Source organism: Galeopterus variegatus, unplaced genomic scaffold (assembly GCF_000696425.1).
Source record: "Galeopterus variegatus unplaced genomic scaffold, G_variegatus-3.0.2 Scaffold529, whole genome shotgun sequence".
Classification (NCBI taxonomy): Eukaryota; Metazoa; Chordata; class Mammalia; order Dermoptera; family Cynocephalidae; genus Galeopterus; species Galeopterus variegatus.
The window spans coordinates 591,106-614,303 of NW_007726640.1; the positions used below are offsets into that span (position 1 = coordinate 591,106).

Consider the following 23,198-nt stretch of genomic DNA (forward strand, 5'->3'; position numbering starts at 1 on the left):
TGAGGGATGTGTTTGCCAGCTTGGCCTTGTCCTCTGGAAAGCTCTTTCTAGTCCCGAGCACTGGTGAGCACTGTCCCAGCTGTGGACACATGGGGGTTTTCAGTAAATGATAACATGAGCTATGTGTAGGAAAGTCCTAGGGCACGTGACAGTGATGCCTCTGTGGTCATGCTTGGCTCCTTTAGTTGTTTTTCATAACTGGGGTAGATGTTAATCTTCTACCACCTCTGAGAGTAACAGGAGCCTCTTAGGTGTTCCTATGTGTAGGAAAGTCCTAGGGCACGTGACAGTGATGCCTCTGTGGTCATGCTTGGCTCCTTTAGTTGTTTTTTATAACTGGGGTAGATGTTAATCTTCTACCACCTCTGAGAGTAACAGGAGCCTCTTAGGTGTTTTCCTGTCTTTTGCCAAACTATTTCTCCCCATCTCTGATTTGGGGAGAAATGAAACATCATGAGAGTATAGGGTCATAAGCGCCAGGAGGAGAACATTCGCTGAAGGAGGAAGTGGTGAGAGTGTTGAGATATTGCTGAGAGGTCAAGTCGCAGAAGGATCTGGCAGCGTATGGGGCTAGCAACAGATGTGATCTCGGCCAGACTCATCTCAGTGGAATGGTGGGAACTGAGCCTGCTTTTGAAGACCCACTGTGGGTACTAGAGGGCGCTGTGCTGCTGCTGCTGGAGAGCAGGGCGACCGGGAGGGGAAGAGGAGCAGGCATACAGGGCAAGGGATTTCACTCCCCAGAAGGATGCTTCCTAGGGGATGGTAGGGTCTCTGTAGCCTTTGGAAGGAGTCACCCCCTCACCCTGGTCAAATAGAAGTCACTCTTGATGGAGTGATTGGGGTGGTTGGGATGTAGGGCAGCCTTGAAGGAATTCGTCTTGTCCTGCAATTTAATTGTGACCCGAGAGAGTCTGTCTGGTTAAGTGCCCAGGCATGGGCACCACACGTAGCACTGTGAGGCACTGCTTGTTTTGCTGTGGTGTTTCAGTGGATTGTCCGGCATTAACTGTGTGCTCATAAGGCCCAGATGCAGTAGGTTTTGACTTCTCTTTTTAACATGGTAACTATGGCTTTCCATTTGCAAAATTGGAAAATTACTTTTTATGTCTTATAAATTCTGAACTGTGTTGAACTTTTTTTTACTGCTTTTTAGTCACCGCCCCCTTTTTTGTTTGTTTCCTTAGCAAAATGAAGCCAAGTTGGATGAGATTTTAAAAGAGATCAAATCTATAAAAGACACAATCTGCAATCAAGATGAGCGTATTTCCAAGTTAGAACAGCAGATGGCGAAGATAGCAGCCTGAAGGCCCCACCCCCACCCCTCCAAGAAATGGGAGCAAGAACTTGTGCTTGGTAGCTGGTTGTTGGTGTGGTCCTCGGGAGGGCGGAACGGGAGGCACTGCCATTTGGAGACATTCCATTTCAGATTTGTCAACCAGCGATAGGCCACATTCCAGTAAGAACTCAATTCGTCTCCCAAATTTACAGAAACAAAACTTGATTTAAAAGCTGAGCTTTTTATCAGAAAGCTTTTTTGATGTTTTAAGTGTTATGTGACTTGTTGAACTTTTAAAAGACAAAAGTGCTACTTTTAAAATCCCAGATACTCTGAATTTTGGAAAACAAACCAACTCTGATTCAGCGTCATGCCCAAGTACCTTTTTTTTTATGAGTAGGGACCAATGCCACATTGCTTTTTATATTTCTTTCTTTTTTAATGTTGCCAAAACCAAAAGTAACTTTTTTTTTTCTTTATATTTTGCTACTTTGCAGTATTTGTGTGCGGGTTTTTTTTTTTTTTCCTTAATTTGAAAGGGACAGCACTGTGTATGTTTATAAACTAAATGAAGATACTTTATATTTTGCTACTTTGCAGTATTTGTGTGCGGGTTTGTTTTTTTTTTCCTTAATTTGAAAGGGACAGCACTGTGTATGTTTATAAACTAAATGAAGATAAGAGATATTATTTTGTATAAATGTTCATCTGAGAACAATCCGAGCAGTAGCCACATGGTGCTGGCTCATTTGCAGCACAAACCTGATCATCTTAATGACTGTTCAAAAGGAAAACTTGAAAAATCATGTGGATTCATATTACTACCCCTCTTATTTCATTGAGTCTTCTGATCCAAAAAGCTCACATCGTATCTCTTCCTTACTTTCCTTTCTCTTTTCTAGAAATTGGGTGGTTGTACCAGAATAGAATTTTGCTTCTTGGTTAGCCTGTGCTTCAGATGATTATAATCTAACCCAAACTAGCATGTGTTTCTGCAGTTTTGTTACACACATAGGATCTGTTGCGTTCATCACTTTAAACATCATGTTTCAGGTTTCGGTCAATACTTGACAAGGGTGCCCAGGACAAGAAGACACACATATATTGTTGAGTGTACCTTCTTGCCCACTGCAGCAGCTTGCCTAGCTCTTGAGGACAGCGTTGGGGACTAAAAACAAGGGAACTTGGAGGGGAGCAGTTTCCCCGGGTGATCCTCTGTTTTCCCGCCTGACCTGTATGGTGCCCGTGCTGTGCTGGAGGAAGAAGTGGCTCCTTCTACCAATAGAGCCTGCCCTGCCTCTTCCTCACGTGTGCTGCGACCTCTCTCAGGGCTCCCCCAGCCTTTCCTTCTCTCCTTCCTGCCTTTCAGCCCTAATCACATTCAGCTAAGATAAGGCCAGAGAATGCTATTAGATACTGAGACTAAGGAGAATGAATCTAGAATAGAGCAAAAACAGGAGCACAGACCTCTGCTGTAGCTAGAATGTGCTCAAACACGTCCCTTTGTGCCCTCCGCACAGACTAACCTGTTCTGCCTCTAGCTTGCACTGAGGCTGTGTCAAAGGACAGAGGCTCCCTGGACTCAGCGGTGGGCTAGAGACTGAGCTCTGTTCATTTTTAGGTTGGCTGGAACTTTGCCCCATTTCCAATTTCTCATATTTCATGCTTGAGGAACAAGATTAAAGAGCCTCAGTTTTGGAAGGGCTGAGTGTCTGTGATTGAATGTGAAATGTATAGTGCCATTGGGACCAGGAAGGGAACTCCTGCACATGCTCATGCTGGTGTGGGCATGGGACTGGCTGGAAGTGTGTCTGTGTACAGGGAGCCAGGATGGAGGCAGAGTGTGGTGACAGCAGGTTAGAACGTAGAAAAGGTACCGTGTGCTTAACCAACTGATATTGGGATCGCTGTCTCCACAATTTCAGGGCATCCGGATGTTTGATGTGGCTTTGTGTGTGTGTATATGTGTATGTTTTTAATATTGGATAATGAGATGAGATGTAAAGAAAACAATAATTATGATGACTTATATTCAAACCTGTACCTGTGTTTTTATCAACATAATCTGCCGAAGACCTTCATTTCAAGATTCAGAAATATTTTAAGGTTCTGATATCATATTAATTAAGTAAACAAAATTGTTGCTGATGGTGGTGAAACAGCGTAGGAAATGTGATTCAAAGAGGGGAGGGCAAGGGAAAGTTATCAGGATCTTAGTTTGTAGCTTATGACTTATTTAATGAATGGATGCCCAGCCAGGCTCAGAGTAGGTGCCCAAAGCATTGTGGATTATTTTTCCTGTTTTTTTTTTTAAGCCGTGATATCCTGGAGGAGGAGAATGAATTACTCCTAGATCGGCTCTTATAGAGCGGCCATAGTATTCTGTCAAAACACTTGCTTCCATTTTCAAAGATAAAAATCATTGATTACAAAACGGTGTCTGTGTTTCTTTCACACCTCAGCTGTCTCCAAGGCAGCCCAGACCTCTCTGGCTGACACAGCTTTTCTGACTTGGTGGAAAACAGCCAGGTGACTTTTTCCTCTGTGAGGGTAAGTACAGGGCAAGGGTGGGTGGGCGGCTCAGTCTGAGCAAAGAGGGAGAGCAGGCGTTGCTTGGAGATTTGAGTGCAATGTTCCAGATCCCAGCAGACCTGGTTTAGACTTCAAACTTGGGGCGGGGGGGGGGATTTAAATCCAAAAACAATAGAATAAAGCACAAGAAAAAGATAGATTGGCTACATAAAATTAAATTACATGAATTTAATATGGCAAAAAAATGAAGGCCATAGAAACTGAGAAATATATTTTCAACCAATATGATAGGGAGTAAATGTATTTTGATATGCTTAATCTCAGTCCCACATGCCTCCCCTGTTTGAAATGGGGATGATATCTCCTTGATCGTACGTGTAAAATTTTAAGTGTGATGTGCAGTCTGATGTGCAGATAGAAGCATTCCTCGTCCTGGCTAGCAGGGACTTAGTCCACAGCAAACAGTTCACCACAGACTTGGAAGTGGAAAGCACTTGCTAGGAGACACTAGTGATGGTGGGCTGTGTGTGAAGTTCCCCCACTACAAGTGTTTGGACGGTGGGGTGGAGAGGTGGGGAGAGAGAAATGCTCCAGATGCAAGAAGGTACTCGGGAGGAGATAGCTGCGAAGTTGGTTGGATGGGCTGAAATGAGGAAGACGAGTTTAGAGAAGTTGATGGGATCCTCACATTCAGTATAGTTGTGCTTTATTATGTGGAAATGAAACTGGGTAAGAAAACTGATTTTAGGAGCCTGAGTTTGGAAAATCGGAGAGGGGAATGTTTGGATGAGGAATACAGAATTCATGGTAAGACACCTTAGAAAGCAGTGCCAATCCCATTGCCGGGGGAGCCTGGGGTCAGAAGACAAAAATGACCAAGTTATTCTGCTTCAATAGTCAACTCAGGGTAGGCAGGCAGCAGGAAAGAAAGTAGACAGGTCTCTTATGTTACCAAAAGAAATCCATGCACCCTTGAGCTTGGGCAGTGACAACTAGGTGCTTAGTTCTGTTTTATAAATGGCAGGTTCCTCACACTGATCTCAAAGAGTAAGTGAAAGTGAAAGGACTTGATGGCGGGTATGGAGCAGCACTGGGGCGAAATGACTCAGAGAGTAAGACCCAGCAGGCAGTTGCGGGTGTAAAAAGATTTGGGCTGCAAGAGACGAGTAGTCAGTGTTTCAAAGGGAAGAACAAGGAGCACACACACGCTCACACTACCGCTTCAAATATAAAGCTCCTTCCCTACCTTCACAGCCAGGTGGTCCAGGTGACGCAAATAGATTGTAGTATAAGCAATCACGCATGGGGACCCTGAGATGCTGCAGAAGCTGAGGGGGTTGGTTGCCAAATTTGTCCAGCCTCACCTGCACCAGGTGCCTAGCAGCAATGCTCTTCATTATAGCCCTGTGCCTTCTTGTTACTCATTTCCTAATCTCATAACCTGCCCCCCCCAACTAGTCAGTTTCATTCATCTTGGCAGTCACTAGGCGAATGTTTATTTTTACAGTGGGACTGTAAATGTCTTGGAGAAAATTGTAGTGGAGCAAATGACCAAGTAGTCCGGCTATGGAAGTTGTTCAGGCTAAAGCTCAGTGCCCTGAGAACTGAGAATCGACCATCAGGATTTCAGCAACAAAGCCCAAGCTTTTGGGTTATAGTGATGAGGTGTGAGAACTGGGAAGTTGCCCCACAAATAACAGGAAGTTGTTCTGGGTTCATTTCCATGCTAAGACGGTATTTGCATTGTAGAAGGTAGATAAATTCCTCCATGGTTCACAAACTCCTGGGATGCTTATTGCCATCCTCAGCTACAGTTCCTAAAATAACAAACAAGTTCTTGTTACCCCAGCTAGTTTGTTCCAGAGGCAGTGGTTCAAAATAACACATATGATAGCAAGGTGGAGGTTCCCGTATGGACATTGGCCGCCTGCTGCCTCCCTTTGTGGTGAGGTCCGATCAATGCCTGGAGGTTTATCTACCTCCAGCCACTCATTCCCTTTTTTGCTTCCAAGTGATATTTTCTAAAACAAAACCTGTCAAGGTCTCTGAAGAAGACACAGTGGTCCTTATCTGCAGGATGTGGTCCATGCTCTTCAACCTCTGGGAGAGCCTTCTTGACTTTGCCCCTGCCTCCCAGCCCACCTTGACTCCTGTCTCCTCTCTCATATCCCACACCAGCCTGTCAGCAGCTCATGTGGGCTCTGGCTTTAAAATACAACTCTAGTCCAGCTACTTCTCACACCTCCACTGTGCTCTCGTCATTTCTGATCGGACAGAGCTGCATTACAATTTTCCAGAGAAACAGGACCTACTGGCTCACATGATTATGGAGGCTGAAATGTCCTAAGATTTTCAGTCAGCAAACCAGAGACACCCAGAGGAGGTGAGTTTTCAATTCAAATTTGAAGGCAGAAAAACATATGTCCCAGCTTGGAGGCAGTCAGGGTTGGGCAGGAGGAGTTTCTTAGATTTTTCATTCTATTCAGGCCTTCGACTGCTTGGATGAGGCCCACCCACATTAGGGAGAGCAATCTACTTTACTCAGTCCATGGATTCAGATGTTAATTTCATTCTCACAAGTGCACTCAGGATAATGTGTGACCAACTATTTAGGCACCCCAATGCCCAGTCAATTTGACAGACAACCATCCCTGCTTTCTGAGCCTTCCCTGCTTAACTGAGCTTCCTTCCTCCACTTTAGTCTGTTCTCAAAGCAGCAGCCAGAGTGACGTTTTAAGGCATTAAGGCAGGGAAAGACAAACTAAGTCCCACAGTCCAAATCCAACCTGCTGCAAGTTTCTGTATAGCCCACAAGCTAAGAATGGTTGGAAAAAACTCAAAAGAATATTTATTGCCAAGTAAAAATTATATGATATGAAATTCAAATTTCAGTGTCCATAAATAAAGTTTACTGGGACATACTGCACAAGCTCTCTACTCAAAGAGTTGAGTGGTTGCAACAGAGACCATATGGCCACAAAGCCTGAAATATTTATCATGTAGCTTTAAGAAAAGGCTTGCTGACTCCCACATCCAGGCTCAAAAACCTCCATGGCTTCCCATACACTCAGAATGAAAACTTAGATCCTCAAAATTGGCCAAGGCGGCCCTGTGTGACCTGCCCTGGAGCCTCCCTGACCTCTCCTGATGCTCACGTGTGTTCAGGAGTCCTCCTAGCTCTGGACTGGGCTTCCTTCCCCTCCCTCCAATGTCTGCCCTTCTCAGCATTCACCTGACCCCCTCTTCTGACGTTATTTTCCCCATAACACCTTATTACCACCAGATCTAATGGCTCGTGAGGACAGAAACTTGTATCCTTCACCAGGATCTGACACAATGTGTCAATAAATATTTGTTGAATGACTGAACGATTGAAGATATAGGCATTATCTGGGATGGGGGCACCTGTTGGATCATCTGCTCAGCAGTACTTTGCTTCCAGAATATGACCCTCCCTGACCACAGTCAAGCCCAGACTGGGCCAGTGAGCCCCTTGGAGCAACCTCCAATGTCATCAGATCCTTTACAGGGGCCTGGAAGTTGGTGGAGAGAGAGTATGTGGACAGAACAGGTGGACAGTGATGGAGATAGGGCTTCTAGGTCCCATTAGCTCCCTAAGCCCATGCCTGGGGTCCAGCTGCATTTCTGACCTTAAGTTCCATGAGATACCCCAGGACCCCTGTTGCCACTTAAACTCGGTTGAGTTTGTCTGCAACCAAGATTCCGTCATTATGTATCATCTAATGTCTGTCTTCAGACCTGTGAGCCCCTTAAGATCTGAGATCTGAAGTTCAGGTCTGTACCTCCAGGCACAGGCTGGGTGCTTGAGGATGGCTGTGAGAGGCGTGGATTCCTTCAGCTGCTACCCTCTGTGGAAAATCACTGAGTCTGGAGCACGTTTCTATGTTTGTTTGCCCTCTGGCCTTCCAAGTCTGGCTCCAGTCCCTGTGCTGGTCACCCTCCAGTACCTAAGCTGACCCAGTGAGCTCTGGGGAGCCCCAGTTCTCTTTTACTCCAGAGGAATGGCTTCATGCTGCAGTCACCAACCCAAAAACCAGCTCCTTAGCTCCCTAAGTTCTGTTCCTATTTGAGAAGGAGAATTGAATCCTGGCTGCAGTGGGCCTCAAGTGGCCATTTCCCCTTTAGATGATTCAAATTGGCAAACAGTAGCCTGTGAGCCCCCCTAGAATCAAAGAGGTTGGTGGGGGAGGGCAGGCAGTGGGGTGTGATTCTCCGTCCTCCCTTCCAGGTCTGGGCCTTTCTTTAGAGCATCTCTGTTCTTAAATCTATTTTGAGGCCTTTTTATTTGATTTGTTCAAACTCTGTGAGTTCCATGGTGGAACCCTTTCCTATAGTATGGGGCTTTTATATTTTTTCCAAATATTTCTCTTGTGATAAATATCATTGCTTCAATCTTTGAAGACATCTTGGAGTATTTTTCTGGGCTCAATTCCTAGAAGCAGAAACCTGCTCACTTCGAATCCTTGAATCTCACAGCTGTCAGGTGCAGTGAGATGTGGTTTTATGGTCTTCACAACAGACAACATGAACTGGAACCCTCCTAGCAATCTTTGTTCCTCTAAAAAGGACACTTAACATTCACGCCTTACCTTGAGATAGTTTACCTGCAGCTAAGTTATGCCTTTTCCCTTATATAAAGTGCTTGCTGGTGTGCAAAGAGCAGTCACCAGCACTCACCGTGCAGCCTGTGCAATCACAGATTAGGGGTTAAGATCAAGAGCTTTGTTCTGTCTGCCTGGACTTGTCCTGGCTCTGCCCCTTATTCTGTGTGACCCTGAGCCTCAGTTTCTTCATTTCTAAAGACTACTCTGAGGATTATATGAACTGATAAATGCAAAGCACTTAGCTCAGGGTCTGGCATGGAGTAGAGGCTCAGGAAACATTACCAGTTTGTGTTATGAGGCCTTGCAGGTGAAGCAACTACTCCACTCTGTCACTGCAGTGTGAAAACAGCCACACACGACGTGTATAGACCAATGAAGGTGGCCGTGTTCCAATAAAACTTTATTCATGAAAACTGAACCTTGCATTTCATGTAATTTCCATATGTCACAAAACATGTTTCAACCATTAAAAAATGTAAAAACCAGCCTTAGCTTGCCAGCTGCACAGAACCAGGCAGCAGGCTGGATTTGGCAGGCAGCTGCAACCCCTTACCTCTGCTAATTGGAGCGTCGCCTCTGCCCCAACTTGGGTCTGCTCAGAGTTTTTCAGCCCCCTGCCCTTGAAATAGGCTGGCTATTTCCAAACCTGCTGGGGAAGAGGGGGAAGCCTGGGTTCTAAGGATCTCACTTCCACCCTTGGGCCTTGGTTCCCCTGCCAGGCAGGGTGGGTTTTTGGCACCTTCCAGCTGTAGCTTCCTAAGTTGCTTGACTTAGGAATGGCTGGTGAATGGCTGCTGGGTCTTTGGATTTCATTTTTAGACAATCTGTGTGCAAGGCAGGTATGAACTTCTCTGTGTGTGTGTCCTGAGCCCCCACTTTGTGCAAAGCCACAGGGCAGACTGAGAGAGACCCATTCCTTCACTTCCCGAAGTGTCCTGTGACCTGGTGGCCTTGCAGCCTTTGCCCATGCTGTGCCTTCTGCCTGGGCTGCACCCAGCTCATCCCTACTTGTCATCTTAAGTGCCACTTCTCTTTGGAAGATTCTCCTGACAATCCCCTTCCCCATCGGGGTAAGTTAGGTCCCCTCCCTTGCTCACCCCAGAGTGACACGCTGTGTCTTGTCATAACAGTCTGTCGACTTGTTTACTTGCCAGGCTCCCCATTAGATGAAAGGGCAAGAACCCAGAATTGCTCGCCTTTGGATCCCAGAGCATCCAGCCTGGAGTACCAGAGTTGGCCAAAAGAACAAATTAGGATGGAGAAAAGAGATAAGTAGGTCGTGCCCTTATGGCATCTGTAATCTAGCTCTCCATAGAGGTTCTTGATTGCAGTTGAAAGGACCTGCTGTACAAAGAGATAATGTTTGAATCTTGAAAGAAGTACATCATATTTGCAAACCCCGTGAAGGTCTGTCTTTTGTGCTTTTCCACCCCCCCCCCCCCCCCCCTCGCTTTCTTCTTCCACACGGCTGTTAGGGGTTGGTGGGACCTGGGACTTCTGCAGGGGGTGCCACAGCAGTGCCCGGCACCGTGGGTTGGAGCCTTTTCGCTAAAGCAGGGAAGCCACTCTGGGCCACAAGACGGCTGTCCCATGCTTTGCTGAACACGGTAAGTACTGACTTGCAAAACCACAGGGAGTGGCTGGGGGCCCAAGGGACCAGCCAGCTTACCTTACAGCTGCTACCAGGCCAGGGGCAGGACCTCTGTCCCTTCCTGGGCTGTAGCCTCTGGGGAGGGCCAACCAAGTTTCCACAGCTCCAGACCAGAGTCATCCTGGAGTCTGTGGTCTTATTCTGGTGTCTCTTCCAGATCATGCTCCTGTTAACTTCTAACCTGACCTCCCTGTCAGGTTAGCCTGCAGCAGCTGTCTTGGGGCATTCTGAATTCAAAAAATAGAGAAGTCATGGGCGTTGCCCTAGAAATTATCCTACCCTTTCCTTTCACTAATGGGAAACTGAGGCCCAGAGAGGTGAAGGGATTTGCTTAGGAGCAGAGCTGAGATTAGTTCTGAAAGATTCCAGAAAGGAGGAGGGTGCAGGATTTGTCTTGAAGCCTCACACGTTATGGATCCATAAAACTACCATTTTCAAAGATGCGTTCTCCATACTTTTTATAAGATTGAAAAAATGACACTTGTCAGTAGCAAATTATTAAAATATTAGAATTAGGATACTATTGTCAGCAAAAGAGAAAATAATAATAATTAGAATACTTATTAATTTGTATATGGGGTACTTTAGGGATACTAAAGAAGAACGGTGGGGGCTGGTGGCTAAAGCAGCTCCCCCCCAACAACACACACCCCTAAAGACGAAAATCAGGGCTCTCACCCGGTTCTCTCTTCCTCTTTCCTGGCCTCTGTTTTCCTCCCTTTCCCGTCTCTAACTTTGAACTCCCCCGAGCCAGGCCTCTCACTGGGCAGGGGGATCAGGAGGTGGCTCCCAGGTCCCAGAATGGCTTTCTCTGGGGGTTGCAACATCCAGGGGAGTTGAAACCCAGACAGCAGAAGGGGCCAGGCTGCTGGGCCGACGCCTCCTGGAAACCTCAGCCAGACCCACAGCAGACCTTTCAGAGGGGCTGGGGAATCATCCAAGGACCCTGGCAGGTGGACAGTGCCCCATTTGACAGATGAGAAAACCGAGGCTCAGAGAGGAGAAGCAGCTGCCTATGGCAGCGTGGCTGGAGGTAGCTGAGCTCAGACGTGGCACAGCCCCTTCTAAGGCCGTAGGACCCTTGTGGAGCCCAGGGTGAGGCCAGGTCTGGGACTCTCGGGTCCCTTCACTGAGCTTGAGCAGGAAGATGGTTGTGAAGGGTGGGATGGGGGGCAAGTGTAGACAGGAAGGAGATAGCATGGCTGGGTGTGTGAGTGTGTGTGTGTTCATCCGTCTGTCTACACCAGAGTCTTCAGAAAACCCTCAGTTAAACTAAAATCAGGTGTGGGTCTCATTGAATTCATTTGTGCAAAGTTCCTCAGCTCCTCTGCATCAGTCCTGTAAATTCAGGTTCCAACAGGTGAAACTGGATTCTTGGAGGGGCACAAACAAAAATCTCAGCTAACACTGTAGTTTGTGGTACTGCAAAGGGCCACAGAACATCAGACAGACAGCATATTGATGGTATTAAAATGTCATGGGGATGGTAATTAGGAAAAAAAAAAGTTAAAGAGGTTCCTGCATGTGGGGAGATGATGACAAAAGGTTGGGAAGTGTCAACTGACAAATCTGAGGTGAAGAGTCTGAAGCTGGCACATCCTGTGCAGCTGGTGCTAGTCACCCGCCTCAGTCACATGTCCACTCCTGCAGCAGGCGTTTAGTGAGCCTCTGGGGATGGCAGGCCTGTCGGTGCTGGGGACCCATAGAGCCCCTGCCCTCCAGAAGCTTGTGTGGTGGGGGTAGAGGGACAGACAGCCACAGCGCCTGCAGTCCAATGGGGCAAGCGTCATGAGAGGCACGTGCGTGAAGACCGTGCCATGTGTCCACCTGCTGGCTAAGTCCTGGGCATGTGGCATGACCAGCAAGACAGCTGTGGTTCCTGTCCTCTTAGAGTTTATGAGCCAATGGGAATGAATTTTTAGAAAGTAAATAAATATTAGAAAAGGTTTAAACAACGGGGGACACTAATTGTGCCTGGGGCAACAGCTTGTAGGCGGGGCAGCATGTGTTCTGCCTCCTGAGAATGGACATGGCCTGTGCACAGGTGACGTGGGGCTGTGACTGAGGTGGGCCCTGGAGGGAGACTGCCTGGGTTCAAGTTCCTGCTCCTTGTCTTTCTAGCTGTGTGACTTTAGGCACCAGGTGGGCCTCAGTTTCCTCATCTGCACTCATCAGTTTTCTGTTGCTTATAACAGAATACCTGCAATTGGGTGATTTATAAAGTGGAATTTGTTTCTTACAGTTTGGGGGACTGGGAAGTCCAAGGTTGAGGGGCGCATCTGGCAAGGGCCTTCTCCTTGGTGGGGCGTCTCTGCAGAGTCCCATGGCGACTTAGTATCACAAAGCAAGAACTGAGCATGAGCATTTCTCCACGTGCTCTCTTCCTCTCCGTATAAAGCCCCCAGTCTACTCCCTGATAACCCATTAACCCATAAATCCACGAATGGACTAATCAATTCATGAGGGTATAGTCCTCACGATCCAATCACTTCTTAAAATCCTTCACCCTCCATTTCAAATACTATCCTGGGGATTAAGTTCCAACATGAGCTTTGGGGGAGACACATTCAAACCACAGCCCATCTTTCACATGAGGTTAATAATGGTACCCTTTCTTTTGATGGGATTGTGGGGCCCAAGTGAGTTAATAATTCATGTGAAGCTCTCAGAACAGTGCCTGGCATGTCATCTGCACCCTATAACATGTGATTTACACATCAGAGGAGGCTGAGGCTGTGGATGGCACCCAGGGTTTACAATGGAGACAGGTTTCTAGGGCTCCCTGCCCCACGTCCTTCTGACTGAGAAGGTCAGAGGTGTGTCAAAGCCTGTCCTAGGGTTGGGGATTTTTCCAGGACATGGCAGTTGTTATCAGGGAGTCCCCTGCCCTAAATGCAGAATGACAATAGCTGGCATTTATTGAGCCCCTAGTGTGTGCTTAACATTCTACCTGGACTCACAGGTAGAAACCCACAGCTCAGAGAGGTGAGTTGATTTGCCCAAGGTCACATGGCTTGTAAGGAACAGAGCTGGGATTGGTCCGGTTTGATGTGACTCCTCCAGTCAAGGCAGAGCTTGTCCTGTGTACCAGGATTTAGCCCTGCTGTGGAATGTGGGGACACCTCAGTTTGATCTACTTATTGATTGGGAGCCTTCCCTTTTTGGCGACTACTTAAGCCAAACCTGAGATGCTCAGTCTTTTGGATTCTAACATTCCAAGAGATTCTAAGATCTTGCCTCCTGGACTCACAAGATTCTGAAAGGGAGGTCCCAAGCTTCTTGGAGTCCCATGGGCATCTTTCCTGAGCAGCTCAGGGTGGCTGTATAGCATGGTCTCTGGAGCTGGGGTGTGGACCCCCTGGCAGCCCACTCCCTGGGTGGGGCTCAGGGCAGAAGCAACCTGGATTTAGGGTGAAAGACAAGTAATGGACAGTCTGTTAGGCAAGTGTCAAGACAAGCAGGATATGGCCGCTTTTTACCCCTCTCAAAGCCCTGTCCTGGCCCCACTCCCATTCTGCCTTCTGGGGAGAGGAGAGGTGGAAGGTAGGGCCTGGAAGTGAGTCCACTGCTCTAAACCTTGCTTTCCTAATCTGTATAATGGGAGTCATGACAGTCAGTGCTTCATAGGAGTGAAGGTGAATGAGGTCACCCAGGTAATGAGATAACGAAATAATCCATCCACACAAAATCATTTTTGTTACACATAGTGCAATAAATTTATTTTAGCAAATATTAAAGAATTTTTATGCTACCTGCCATTCATAGTGCATAAACTCTCTCCTTTCTACCTTCACGGCCTCGGTAGAGACACAGAATCTCTTGGAGCCTGGAGTTTTCTTCCTGTCAAATGGGCTGATGTCTGCTCAGCTGTGGTCTGCTCCAGGCTGCTGTGTCCACAGTCAGTTCCTTGCTCTTGAAACTCACCAATAGCAGGGATCAGGCTGGGGTGACCACCACCCAAGTTTGCCTGGGACTGAGGGACTTTCAGTACTATCACCAGGAACATCAGGAACAAGCTGGTCACTTTAGATAGACCCAGGAAGGGAGATTTGGGCTTTCCCAGTCCTCCATGTCTCATCTTAACACACAAGGGAGTAACAGACGAGGTCTCTGCTTTCACAGAGGCCCTGTGGCTTCCCTGACTGCCCACAGGGGAGGAAGGGAGGTTGCCATTTCCATACCTGCCCTCAGTCTGAGGCCTCCCTCTCCTCTACTTGTCCATCTGCAGCCCCAAAGAGTATAGCCCCTGCCAGAAGCCAGCCTCTGGGAACTTCCATATGGCATCTCATTTGATCGTCATGACCATTCTTTGAAGTGATATTGCCCATTTTATAGATGAGGAAACTGAGGCTCAGAGAAAGTGAAGTCACCTGCTGAAGATCACACAGGTACTGAGTGAGGGTGCACCCGGGTGTCTGTGTACAGTGCAGTGTGGGAATGGGTATAGGGGAAACAGCAGCCGATGGTAAGAGTTTACCCTAAGAACATGACCCCGGCCCTCTCTGTGGTGTCCTCCCAGCCTCTGGCCTGTAGAAAGTCAGGCCCAGACTCACCGAGACACCCCAGCCCCCACCAGGAACTGGGGTCCAGGCCTTATGCTTTTGTGCCCTCCCTCTCTGATTCCAGGAAGTGGCTGAGAGATCTGCCTTCCAGGAACTGAGAACTGCCCAAGTGGGGGTGGTGGATACGAGTGTTTTCATAATTATGAAATATGTCTCTGAGCTGGTAGTTTCTTCCTGAAGTCCCCTGCCCCCAGGAAAGTGGGGCCAAGGGTGGGCCATATATTCTTTCACCAAGTAGGAACTCTACCCCATGTGCAAAGAAACTGTTCTGTCTTGAAGGCAGGTTGGGAGGCAAAGGGGTGTGTGTGTGTGTGTGACATTTGTTAAGCACTACTGTGAGGCTGGAATTTTTGAATCCATCATCTCGTTGCATTCTCTCAACAGCCGTAGGAGATAGGTGCTGTTTGTTATCCCCATTTTACAGATGGGAATACTGAAGCTCAGAAAGGCAAGGATCTGTCTCAAAGTCAATCACACAGCTTGTAAGAGACAGAGCTGAGAACCAAACATTCTTTTGTCTGACTCCATAGTCTGTGCTTTCAATCCTATGCCCTGTATGGAACCTGTATGGTACATATGGGGCCTACCTTTCCAGGTGATATATGCCTTTCAAGCTCCTCTTTTTCTCACTCTGCCCTTCCTCTCCCACCTGGGCCCCCGAAACCAGCCTTTTGTACCCTCAACTAGGTCAGGTCTCTCCAGGAAGCCTTCCCGAGTCCTCTTTGGGTTCAAATCTGATCTCAGCCACTTGCCAGCTGTGTGTCTTTAAGCAAGTTGCTTCACTTCTCTGAGCCTCAGATCCCTCCTCCATAAAATGGGAACAATTGTGAAGGCCAGATATGTCTGGTGCAAATATCATAAAGTTTGTTTTAAGAAATTATTTTAAGATGTGATCAGATTTGCATTTTAGTAGCCAACATAAGTCTAACTAACATGTAAAAGAGGTCAGATTGAGCCTGGAACCAGAGGGGCCCATGAGTAAGCTATAGTCACTCAAGGAATGATGAACAACCAGTCTTTCCTCTGAATCATGTGAATGAAGTGCAAAGAAAGATACTGGAAATTATCCATTGCATTTTTGAATGTCCACTCTGCCCCAGACACTGTTCTAGGGGTTGTGTGCTGGTGAAGGGCATTATGTCCAGGAGACCCAGGGATATCTGAATCCTATTCCACAACACAACTGTCACTCACCACAGGATTCTCAAGGGTAAGATTTTGAATCCTATAAATACAAGCCAGTGCCAGTGGGAGTGTAAGGAGAGAGAGAGAAAACAAGAAAGGACTTGTGTTTACAATGCCAAAGAATGAGACCAATGAGATGGCCAAAGGGAGAGGCACTGTCCTTTCTGGCTGCTTGGTAGGGAGGACAGTGTGGACGCTCAGAATGGACAGTGGTCCTACACACAGGCAAATGTAATGACTGTAAGCTCCTTGAGGGGAGGGCTGATCTGAAAAGATCTGAGTTTTCTCCTGGCCCCCAGAGAGTTCAGTTAATGGCTCTGGGCCCTTGAGGATTTACAGGATAGGTTGACTAAAAGAAACAAAGCAGCCAACCTTTGCTGAGAACTTGCCGTACAGACAAAGTGCTAAAACCTTTGCATTCATCATCTCATTTCATCCTTACAAGAGCCTATAAGATAGGTAATGTCATACCCATTGTGCAGGCAAGGACACAGCCAAAGAGAATGGGACCAAGCTGAGTCACTGAGAAAGGGTGAGACACACTGAGACTCTGAGGACTGGCAAGGGCTATGGGGGGTGGGAGACAAGATAGGGGAGGGGGGAACTGAGTGATGTGAAGGCAGGGGTTGGGTGGTGGGATCAGGATTAGGCTCCAAGAGGCTTCAAAGGTCCAACAGGCAGCTTTATCCTGCAGACCTGTGGTTTCCAAACCCTTCTGCTTGTGGGCCCTGTCAGTGACCGATTGATCTATTTATGAATTATATAAAGAGATTACTGTACTCTTATGATATAAATATATACAAAAGTAGAGATTAGGAAAGTGACATAAAAAGTTTATAAAACTAGAAGTTGGTTAGAGCACAGCCTTGTAATACCAAGGTCATGGGCTTGGGTCCCCATACTGGCCAGCTGCCCCCCCCTTTTTTTTTATATATAACTGGGAGCTCTAGTATTTTATTTCTACACCCTAATGAGTTATCTTGCCCACAAATAAAAAGTTTTAACAAAAAATGATAGGGAGGCAGTAAGGTTTCTATGCACCATACAGAGGAAGTTGAAGAACTCCCCAAATGGCTTTATTCATGTTGACTAATAATAATAATAGCTGCTACTTGCTGAGGGTCCACTCTGCATTAGGCATGTGGTGGGTCATGGGGATGCTTAGAGCCACAGTGTCTGCCCCAGACCAAACATCATCCCAGCTGACAGTCCAGGGTCACAGTAAGGGTGCTTGGCAGTTCCAGGGGTGAAGCTGCCCTGACGTCCCTCTGTCAATGTCTCCCCCAGGTGCCATGCCTCTGCAACTCCTCCTGCTGCTGATCCTAGTGGGCCATGGCAGCAGTTTCCAGCTGCAGGACACCTGGGAGGATGGAGCCAAGGAAGCCCCAGGCCCCTTGCTTGCCCGGGACCGGAGACAGGTGGCCATGGATGAAGACTGGGATGAGGACTATGACCAGTCCACAGACCCTCCAGAAATGCTTGAAAATTACACCTTGGTTGAGATGGGAAATTTGGGACAGAGAGGTTCTGCAGGGCCTGGAACCCCTGAGCCAGTCTCTGTGGAGGCTGCCACAAGAGACTCTGCTGCCCCAAACACAGGAGGGGCAGCCACGGGCAATCTAAGCACAGAACTGGCCGCACAGTGGATTCCAGTCACACTGGACCCTCTGGTCACAGAGCTGGTTGCTGTAATCATTCCCATCACAAAGGCTCCATCCAACCAGGGGGCTCTATCCATAGAGCTGACCACCACGGATGCCCTGTCCATGGGTCCAGCAGCCACAGAGACACAGACCACTCAACCAGCAGCCACGGATGCCCTGTCCATGGGTCCAGTGGCCACAGAGGCACAGACCACTCAACCAGCAGCCACAGAGGCACAGACCACTCAGCCAGCAGCCATGGAGGCCCCGTCCATGGGTCCAGTGGCCACAGAGGCACAGACCAGTCAACCAGCAGCCACAGAGGCACAGACCACTCAGCCAGCAGCCATGGAGGCCCCGTCCATGGGTCCAGTGGCCACAGAGGCACAGACCAGTCAACCAGCAGCCACAGAGGCACAGACCACTCAGCCAGCAGCCATGGAGGCCCCGTCCATGGGTCCAGTGGCCACAGAGGCACAGACCAGTCAACCAGCAGCCACAGAGGCACAGACCACTCAGCCAGCAGCCATGGAGGCCCCGTCCATGGGTCCAGTGGCCACAGAGGCACAGACCACTCAACCAGCAGCCACGGATGCCCTGTCCATGGGTCCAGTGGCCACAGAGGCACAGACCACTCAACCAGCAGCCACAGAGGCACAGACCACTCAACCAGCAGCCACAGAGGCACAGACCACTCAACCAGCAGCCACCCAGGCCCTGTCCATGGGTCCAGCAGCCACAGAGGACCTGTCTACAGAACCAGCTGTCACAGAAGCCCCTTCCACAGAGCCCACTGACACAGAGGCCCTGTCCACAGGGCCAGCAGCTGCCATGGAGGCCCTGTCCACAGAGCCCACTTCCATGAGAGATCTGGCCACAACCTTTCTTGTGCCCTCGGTTACTCACAAGGGTACCACTGTGGCACCCAGCACTTTGTCTGACATAGTCAAAAGGAAATATGGGAAGGTCTTCCCCACTGGGAGCTCTGTGGCCTCCAGCCCCACAGAAGCCCTGGACTGCATCCCTGTGAAGCAGTGCCTGCTGGCTATCCTCATCCTGGCCCTGGTGGCCACTGTATTCCTCGTGTGCACTGTGGTGCTGGCTGTCCGCCTCTCCCGCAAGACCCACATGTACCCCGTGCGCAATTACTCCCCCACCGAGATGGTCTGCATCTCGTCCCTGCTCCCTGACAGGGGTGATGGGCCCCCCACCATGGCCAACGGGACCCTGCCCAAGGCCAAGAGCCAGGGCCTAATGGCGGAGCCCAGTGAGGACCACGATGGAGACGACCTCACCCTGCACAGCTTCCTCCCTTAGCTCCCTCTGTCTGTTTGCCTCAGCAGGACCCTGGCCTCCTCACCCCGTCTGAGGTCCACCCGGGTCCCCTCTGAGCACCTAGACCTCTATCCCACAGGTATGGGCTTCCTTGAAACCCCCTGAGGAAAGGTCCATGGCAGCCTCAAACAGCATCAAGAGCAGCCAAGGTCCTGCCACGAGTGGAACCATCTCCTTCTCCTGCCTCGAGTGGAGCCCGGCCACCGACAGGCCAAGGACCATGGGCAGGCAACCATTTTGCCCAGAGGGATCCTGTCCTGCTCCCTGTCCCCCATCTGTTCTGGGTCCCCTCTAATGCCTCCCGCTTCTGTCCTCCTTCCTCTGATACCATGGGAGTCTCAACCCCACGTCCTGAGGAGGATTGAGTTCCCCTACCCCCCTTCTACTGCCATTTACTTCTGATTGCCACGGTCACCAAACAGGAAGGAGGCGACGGATTCCTGAGGCCGTTACCTGTGGCTACTCTGATTTGGGCAGCTTGATTTTTCTTGGGCACTTCTCTGGGGAACCAGGGTGAGGACTCCACCCATGAGGGCTGTGGTGGGTTTGGAGAGCCCAAGGGTAGACCCTTCTTTGGGACTGTGTGGACCAATGAGCTTCCATGTGGTGACTCAGTAACCACCATCCTGCCCTCCCTGGCCTTCCCGTGTGGCCACGCTTCAGAGTGGGCTCTGTGCCATTCACCACAGTACCCCACTGCCCAGCCCAGGGCCTGGCACAGCACAGGCACTCAATAAAAGTGTGATGAACAGATGGTGAATCCTCAGAGGTATCAAGGCCACCTCCTCCAGGCAGCCTCCCCTGAATTCTCTGTCCCTCAGCATGTGGTGGGATGTTCGTCCTCAGCTGTTTGCCCTCAGCCCCAGGCCCCTCAGGAAGCCCCCTCCGTGGGCTGTCAGATTGACTTCAATATTGGTAATAAGACGTCTCAGTACATCCTTGGGTGGTCAGGAAAGGTTTCAGGATGTGTGGGGAAGAGGGGGCTGGCCCCCCGGGGACCACTTTATTCAACTTCCCTGGTGACCCAGTTCTGCCCTGTGGAATGTGGTTCCCCTCAAATCTCAGACAGATCCCCCGCTAAACATCAATGCCATCCTCCTGTTAAAGAAAAAAAAAATATTCAATGACCCTCGTTAAGTCATGGTGAGGAAGACTTTGTTCAAGGTGGGGGAGCTACTGCAATAGGTGTAGGGTCCAGTGCGGTGGGACTTTGCAGCAGGGGAGAGAGATTGGGCTCAACTCTGAACACAGCACAGGCAGGTGGGAATTTACAGCCAGGGTGCAGGGCACAGGTCAGTGGGTGGAAAATTATGAAGAGGAAACATCAGGGGGAAGAGGGATTCTGGCTAAACCCACCTAATAGGATTCTTGCTGAAGACAGGCCAGAGGGACCAGACATACAGGTCAGTGGGTGGAAAATTATGAAGAGGAAACATCAGGGGGAAGAGGATTCTGGCTAAACCCACCTAATAGGATTCTTGCTGAAGACAGGCCAGAGGGACCAGACATCACCTGGGAGCAGGTTCTGGGTACTTTGAGGGTGCTGGTGGGAGAGGGGCAGGGTATTCCCCGGGGGCTGGGGCAGCCGGTACTAAAGGAGGCAGGCTGATGGGTCCAGAGAAATATGACTTCCTTCCCACCAGGAGTGACGAGAAAAATCAGAGAAGGGTAGCTGGGGGCTTCACAGCATGGAGCTGTGGACCCAGGGGCTGAGGGACATAGAGACATCTGAGTGGTTCCCCAGGGTCTGTTACCCCATACTTCTGGGGACTTTTCCCTTTCCTCTGAGGGCTTCCTGAATGCATGGGTTCAAGGGTGTTGTGTGACCGCACAGGGCTGGTTTTTCATGTGTGGATTGGAAGGGGGCTATCCTTTTGCAGATTTCTTGTCTCCGTCTCCGTCTCCCTCCCCTCCAGGTGCAGGATTTCATCCAATGTCGGTGATGATGGGGGCTTGAAGCACCACCAGGGGGCACCCACCACCAGCTCTCAGAGCCATTGGAAGCCTGGTCCTTCCTTTTGTCCACTCTTGAGCATGGAGGAGGAGGGATCGTTCAGCCAGACTGGGTGCTGGTAAACGTTTAACAACTGGCTCCCTGGAGTGGCAGGGAGGGAAAGCCCTGATTTGTAGTGTTTGCCATTTTCCTCAGTGTGAATAGTCCTATGGCCGATTTTGAGCTACACCATTATATAGTAGATGATACAATAAATAGATGTTAACCTCAAGGGCGTAGATAATAGTGGAATGTAGTAAAATAACTAGAAAGTGGTGATTTTGGAGTATTGATGACCTTGGTTTTTAATATAGTATAATTTAATTTATTAAGCAACTGACTCTCAAAATTCCGAAAATTTGATGATTAGCTCTCATGGGAAGGCACTGGCTGACTCCTGCCCTTCCCCCTGCCTGGACCTCCCCACGCCCTTGAACATCACTAGCCTGGAACACCCATTCATCCAAACACACATCTGCAATATCTCCATGAGTCCCCTCAACTGCCTTTGAAGGAGGTACTAATATTCTCTCCATTTTATGGAAAAAGAAACTGAGGCTCAGAGAGGTGAAGTCACTTGCCCCAGTCATGCATGAGGCCTGAGAGCCGTGTTCCTACCACTATGTCTGTCATGTTGTCCTTGAGATCACAGAGGGGTTCTGGGGGAATCCCATGCCCTTGAGTCTCATCCCAGCCGACCTGCCCTGGTGCCTGGAAGTCCCTATTAGTCACCTTCTGTGGTCCTGGTTGCTGAAGGAAGGCACTGTCCCTTGGGAGGGTGACAGAGTAGAGCCCAGCCCCCTCCTTACAGAGAGCAGGACAAAGGAGAGCTGGAGCCTGGGAAAAAGGGAAATGGCCAGGAGCAAGGAGCTGCCATTTGACTAAACACTTAACTGCATGCCCAGTCCCTTGCCAAACACTGTATCAGCATTTTCTCACTTAGGCCTCACAGCATCCCCATGATGTGGGTGCCACCAGGAGGGAGAAAGAAGTTAGTCCAATGCCTGGTTCTGTCTTTGCCATGTGCCTTTCTGAGCCTCACAGTCCTCATCTGTAACATGAGTTGGTAAAGGGCCCAGGGCACTGTCAACAATAAGAGTACTATTAACCTTGATGATAGCCGTAGCTGTAAGAGTGGCAGCTCGCTCTTGTGTGCTAATCATGAGCCCACTCTGTGCTAAGCTCTTGCTTGCATTTTCTCATTGTCCTGTTTTTGATCCCATCTTACAGATGAGCAGACTGAGGCTCAGAGAGGTTCAGTGATTGTCTAAGGCCACACAGCTTGAAAATCACAGATCTGTGCTTAAACTGTTAAGACTTTCTGGGGCCAACAGCCACCAGAGGCTGGCTTCTTGGGGAAGGTCTGGGAAGTCCCCAAATCTCCAAGTCTCCAAGCCAAGTCTTGGGCCTGACTTCCCATCAGCTGCAGAGCTCCTCCCTGGAGGCCACTCTGTGCCCATGCCATCCCCAATAGGGAGGCAGATGGCACTGAGAGGCAGCCATTAGGCACTGCCCATCTGTGGTGCCCACTCAGTGCCAGGAACCAGGAAGGAGGTGGTGTCAGATGGTGCTGTGGGAGCAAAATAGCCACCTAATTCCACTAGCTCTAGACTAAACTCCATGAGACGTTGGGCATGCTGCCACCTGCTCAGACCCTGATTTCCCCTTCTGAAAAATGGGAGTGTCCAAATTAGCTACTTGCCAGAGGGACAGCTCCAAGGGGCAGAAAGCAGGTCTGGGGGGAGTGGACCATGTTGATGTGATGAGCAGTGACCCCAGAGAGGATGCCCACCAGGCAAGAGGAGACTGAGCTTGGGAGAGAGGAAAAACCTGGAGGTAGGACTGTGGGAACATCTGCCCAGAGGTGGGACTTGCAGCCATGGGGAGGGTTGAAAGTCCCCAGAAGAGGGCATGAGCTGTTTCCAATATGGTGCCCTTTGTAATGGCAAAGTTCTCAGACCCTACATGATGGGGCATTTTCACATCCATTGGGGGAGAAAACAGATAATGACAAACAGCTCCTGTGTGAACAACTCTTTCCAATGCATTTAACTGTATGTAGCCCAGCTGCATCTAGAGTCAGTTAACAAAGGATCAAAACTCTGTGTGTGAGGTGTCCTGTGAATTAGGGTCCAAACAGAACTGGCCTTGAAGACTTGTGTAGTGCTCATGATGTTCTGCCCCCAGTGGGTAGAGATGGGCAGAGCCCTCATTGCTGAGCTTTTAGGGGCACAGCTCTCTCAGCCCCTTGATCAATGCACTCACCCTCACAGTCCCACGGTATAAGATGGTGTGCTTGTGGGCATAAATTGTGACTCTTCTTTGCCACCAGCCTCTCATGTGATCCTGCTATGGAACAGGGAAATGTTTGTGGACTATTCCAACAACTGGGA

At 49.2% G+C, this 23,198-nt stretch overlaps 2 protein-coding genes across 2 annotated transcripts in view; both read left to right on the forward strand.

Moving 5' to 3' along the window:
* CORO1C (coronin, actin binding protein, 1C) overlaps window positions 1-1,854 on the forward strand; it is a 58,242-nt gene extending 56,388 nt beyond the window's left edge. The window contains exon 10 of the mRNA XM_008569795.1: window positions 1,188-1,854. Within this exon, the coding sequence (XP_008568017.1) occupies window positions 1,188-1,307 (120 nt within the window). The 3' untranslated portion in view covers window positions 1,308-1,854. The remainder of the gene's footprint in view (window positions 1-1,187) is intronic.
* An 8,107-nt stretch (window positions 1,855-9,961) lies between these two features.
* On the forward strand, window positions 9,962-19,584 carry SELPLG (selectin P ligand). The gene is made up of 5 exons (XM_008569796.1): window positions 9,962-10,043; window positions 17,122-17,921; window positions 18,042-18,204; window positions 18,328-18,412; window positions 18,461-19,584. The coding sequence occupies exons 2-5, from the start codon at window positions 17,127-17,129 to the stop codon at window positions 18,792-18,794; spliced, it is 1,377 nt and encodes a 458-aa protein (XP_008568018.1). The 5' UTR covers window positions 9,962-10,043; window positions 17,122-17,126; the 3' UTR covers window positions 18,795-19,584.
* Window positions 19,585-23,198: the final 3,614 nt, after the last annotated feature.

What these genes read in the sequence shown, in the direction of transcription:
- SELPLG (XM_008569796.1), top strand. Translation starts at nt 17,127, where the DNA reads ATGCCTCTGCAACTCCTCCTGCTGCTGATCCTAGTGGGCCATGGCAGC. An exon ending in CACCCAGGCCCTGTCCATGG is followed by an intron (nt 18,205 to 18,327) that starts GTCCAGCAGCCA and finishes CCCTGTCCACAG; the next exon opens with AGCCCACTTCCATGAGAGAT. An exon ending in ACTGTGGCACCCAGCACTTT is followed by an intron (nt 18,413 to 18,460) that starts GTCTGACATAGT and finishes CCCCACTGGGAG; the next exon opens with CTCTGTGGCCTCCAGCCCCA.